The following is a 3832-nucleotide window of genomic DNA, read 5'->3' as shown; positions in this document are numbered from 1 at the left end:
CTTAATGCTTTTAGTATTCTATCTTTATTTAGTGCATTTGTTGTTCTGATTATTATGTGTGGGGAGGAATTTCTTTTCTGGTCCAGTCTATTTGGAGTTCTGTAGGCTTCTTGCATGTTCATGGGCATCTCTTTCTTTAGGTTTGGGAAGTTTTGTTCTATAATTTTGTTGAAGATATTTGCTGGTCCTTTGAGTTGAAAAATCTTCATTCTCATCTACTACTATTATTGATAGGTTTGTTCTTCTCATTGTGTCCTGGATTTCCTGGATGTTTTGAGTTAGGATCTTTTTGGATTTTGTATTTTCTTTGATTGTTTTGCTGATGTTCTCTATGGAGTCTTTTGCACCTGAGAATCTCTCTTCCATCTCTTGTATTCTGTTGCTGATGCTAGAATCTATGTTTCCAGATTTTTTTCTAGGGTTTCTATCTCCAGTGTTGCCTCAATTTGGGTTTTCTTTATTGTGTCTACTTCCCTTTTTAGGTCTTGGATGGTTTTATTCAATTCCATCACCTGTTTGGTATTGTTTTCCTGCAATTCTTTAAGGGATTTTTGTGCTTCCTCTTTAATATCTTCTACCTGTTTTGCAGTGTTCTCCTGCAATTCTTTAAGGGATTTTTGTGCTTCCTCTTTAATGTCTTCTACCTGTTTAGCAGTGTTCTCCTATATTTCTTTAAATGTGCTATTAAAGTCCTTATTGATGTCCTCTACCATCATCATGAAATATGCTTTTAGATCCGGGTCTAGCTTTTCCGGTGTGTTGGGGTGCCCTGGACTGGGCAAAGTGGGAGTGCTGGGGTCTGATGATGGTGAGTGGTCTTGGTTTCTGTTAGTAAGATTATTACGTTTACCTTTCGCCATCTGGTAATCTCTGAAGTTAGTTGTTATAGTTGTCTCTGTTTAGAGATTGTTCTTCTGGTGATTCTGTTATCCTCTATAAGCAGACCTGGGAGACAGGCTCTCTCCTCTGAGTTTCAGTGGTCAGAGCAGTCTCTGCAGGCAAGCTCTCCTCTTACAGGGAAGGTGCACAGANATCTGGTGTTTGGACCTCCTNCTGGCCGAAGATGAAGGCCCAAAACAGGACCTTTCCCAGAAGCTGTGTTGCTTTGGCGGGTCACAGAAGCTGTCAGTTTGTGTGGTACACACTCTCACCTGTGCACACTATGTTTGTTGGAGTCTCGGAATCAAGATGGCTACTGCCAATCTAGAGGCAAAAGCCTCCTGAGCCGGGTGGACACCTGTCCTCTGGCCTGGAGGGTGGCCAGATGTCTGGGGCCCGAAAAGGGTGCTGCCTCAGAGGCTGTGTGGCTCCCGCTTGTCCCAGAAACTGTCAGCTTCTGTGGTGTAAACTCTCACCTGTGCAGACTAAGTTCCTAAGTTCGGTGGAGAACCGGAACCAAGATGGCTTCTGCTGCTCCTGAGGCAAAGGGCTCCCGAGCCGGGCGGACATCTGTCCTCTGGCTGGGAGGGTGGCTGGATCACCTGTACTATTAAGATCCCATGGCTGGTGTTGTGAGTAGCTGGCAGGTGTCAGCAGACTCTGCGCCCTAGCTACCTCAGTGCTGGTCAGAACGGAAGAGGCTTGTGCCCCTACTCAGGCCGGGTTTTCTGCTTCCCTAACTAATGCCTAGTTTTCAAACCACCATAATAACACTGCAGTAAATATCATGGAATAGGGGTTGTGGAATAGGGGTTGTGGAATAGGGGTTGTTATAAGCTATCTTAAAGAGATGCATTTTGTTTTTGTTTTTTTTTTTTTTTCTCCTAGAAAACTAACAAAGTCAGCAGCTATCCTCTCTATCACAGTGTCTATGAAACATATGAGTTGGTAGCAAAATTTTATGATCCAACATATAAATACCACCTCACTGTGGCCCAGGTTCGAGGAGTGATGGTATTTGAACTTGCCAATTCTATAGTGCTTCCCTTTGACTGCCAAAGTTATGCTGTAGCTCTGAAGAAGTATGCTGACACTATCTACAATATTTCAATGAAGCATCCACAAGAGATGAAGGTTTACATGATATCATTTGGTATGTTGCAGTTTACCTTTCAATTTGACTCCTGTGTTTCTAAATATTTCTCATTGTTATTTCTATTGTACTAGATCAGATATTCTTTTTCTCTTAAGATCTGTTCTGAATTACATAGATGCTCAAAATATATAAATACTTCATAAAATAGTTTTCTATATTGTTTCCACATTTTTTATCTGTATAGAGACCATTAAAACCCCCGAGGCTTTGTTTCTTTTACTGAAATGAGCTTGCAAGTCTTACATTGACCAGTTTTAAACTCATGGGCTGGAGTGATCTTTCTGTTTTGGCTTCCAAAATGATGAGACTGCAGACATTACTACCTTACCTGCTTTAGAAACCATGTTTTTAAAACTTTTGCTAACTTGGATTTCTCTTTCAGATTCACTGTTTTCTGCAGTAAATAATTTTACAGATGTTGCATCTAAGTTCAATCAGAGACTACAAGAGTTAGACAAAAGCAAGTATGTCCTCAATTAATCAATTAATCAAAATATATAATTATATACATGACTATATATGTAAAATATCATTAATTCATATTTGCATTGCTGAAATACCTTTGAAAATTGTTTTATATTTCTGTCTTCCCTCTAATGCATTGTGTTCAGTATTGCCTGTCATTCAGATTTTATTTGACATGAATTGCAGCTAGATGGCAGTGCCTTCCTCATGCCAGACTATTGGATGCAACTAGGCAACTACAGTGTTGGCTCAAATATAATTTGGTTTCACTTTGCATCATTCTCCATCCTGATTCCTTTATTCTTGCAGGGTGCTTCTCAACTTCTACTAGAAGTCATTATGTCTACACACAGACCATCCTCTCCACCTCTAGTAAAAATTCTAAAATAATAATAATAATAAATACTGTGAAGTAAATATGTGAACTCCTAGACAAATATTAATTCTGTGTAAAACGGAACCACTGAACCATAAGAAGAGTTTTAAAATATTACAATATTTACCCTGTTTCATTGCAAAAGTATAAACTGGCAAACAGATCCTTAGTTTGCAAAATGAAGTTGCAATCCTGTATAATGTGCAGGGTTGTTTTAAAATTAAAACTTTCTATAAAAGCAGTCAGAAGAATCAGCCAGGCATGGTTGCACAAGCATTTAATCCCAGCACTTGGGAGGCAGATGCAGGTGGATTTGTGAGTTCGAGGTCAGCCTAGTCTACAAAGTGATTTCCAGGACAGCTAGGGCTATACAGAGAAACCCTGTCTTGAAAAAAAAAAACAAAACAAACAAACAAAAACAGAACAAAACAAAAAAGTATCAGTGACAGTTTCATATTATTCTCATTAAAAGTAATATAAAATGAAAATATAGATAAACTAATGGATAAAATAACACTATTTATTAAAGTGATAATTTTCACTAAATTGTATCCTGGCTTAATTGTGCTAAAATCAGATGAGCTACCCAAGGGCTTTTTGGTGGAATTTTTTTTGGTGTAAATTTTTATTTACAATTACAACCTTAATAACACATGGCCCTTAGGAACTTGGAATCTGTAAGAGTGTTTGCTGTATGACATTTGAATGCTGATGAAAATAGAAAGTAAGGATGATATATTTGACAAATTCTTCTTTTTTATTTTTAATATTTTTATTATGTATTTTCCTCAATTACATTTCCAATGCTATCCCAAAAATCCCCCATACCCTACCCCCAATTCCCTACCCACCCATTCACATTCTTTTGGCCCTGGCATTCCCCTGTACTGGGGCATATAAAGTTTGTGTGTCCAATGGGCCTCTCTTTCCAGTGATGGCCAACTAGGCCATCTTTT

General features: G+C 38.5%; 1 protein-coding gene across 1 annotated transcript in view; it reads left to right on the top strand.

Moving 5' to 3' along the window:
- The window catches only part of Folh1b (folate hydrolase 1B), a 259684-nt gene that overhangs the window by 45669 nt on the left and 210183 nt on the right, over positions 1-3832 (top strand). The window contains exons 16-17 of the mRNA XM_029479572.1: positions 1768-2032; positions 2418-2499. Of these exons, the coding sequence (XP_029335432.1) occupies positions 1768-2032; positions 2418-2499 (347 nt within the window). The remainder of the gene's footprint in view (positions 1-1767; positions 2033-2417; positions 2500-3832) is intronic.

Source organism: Mus caroli, chromosome 7, assembly GCF_900094665.2.
Source record: "Mus caroli chromosome 7, CAROLI_EIJ_v1.1, whole genome shotgun sequence".
Classification (NCBI taxonomy): domain Eukaryota; kingdom Metazoa; phylum Chordata; class Mammalia; order Rodentia; family Muridae; genus Mus; species Mus caroli.
The sequence above is the reverse complement of the archived record's forward strand: the minus strand, read 5'-3'. Positions and strand labels throughout refer to the sequence as shown.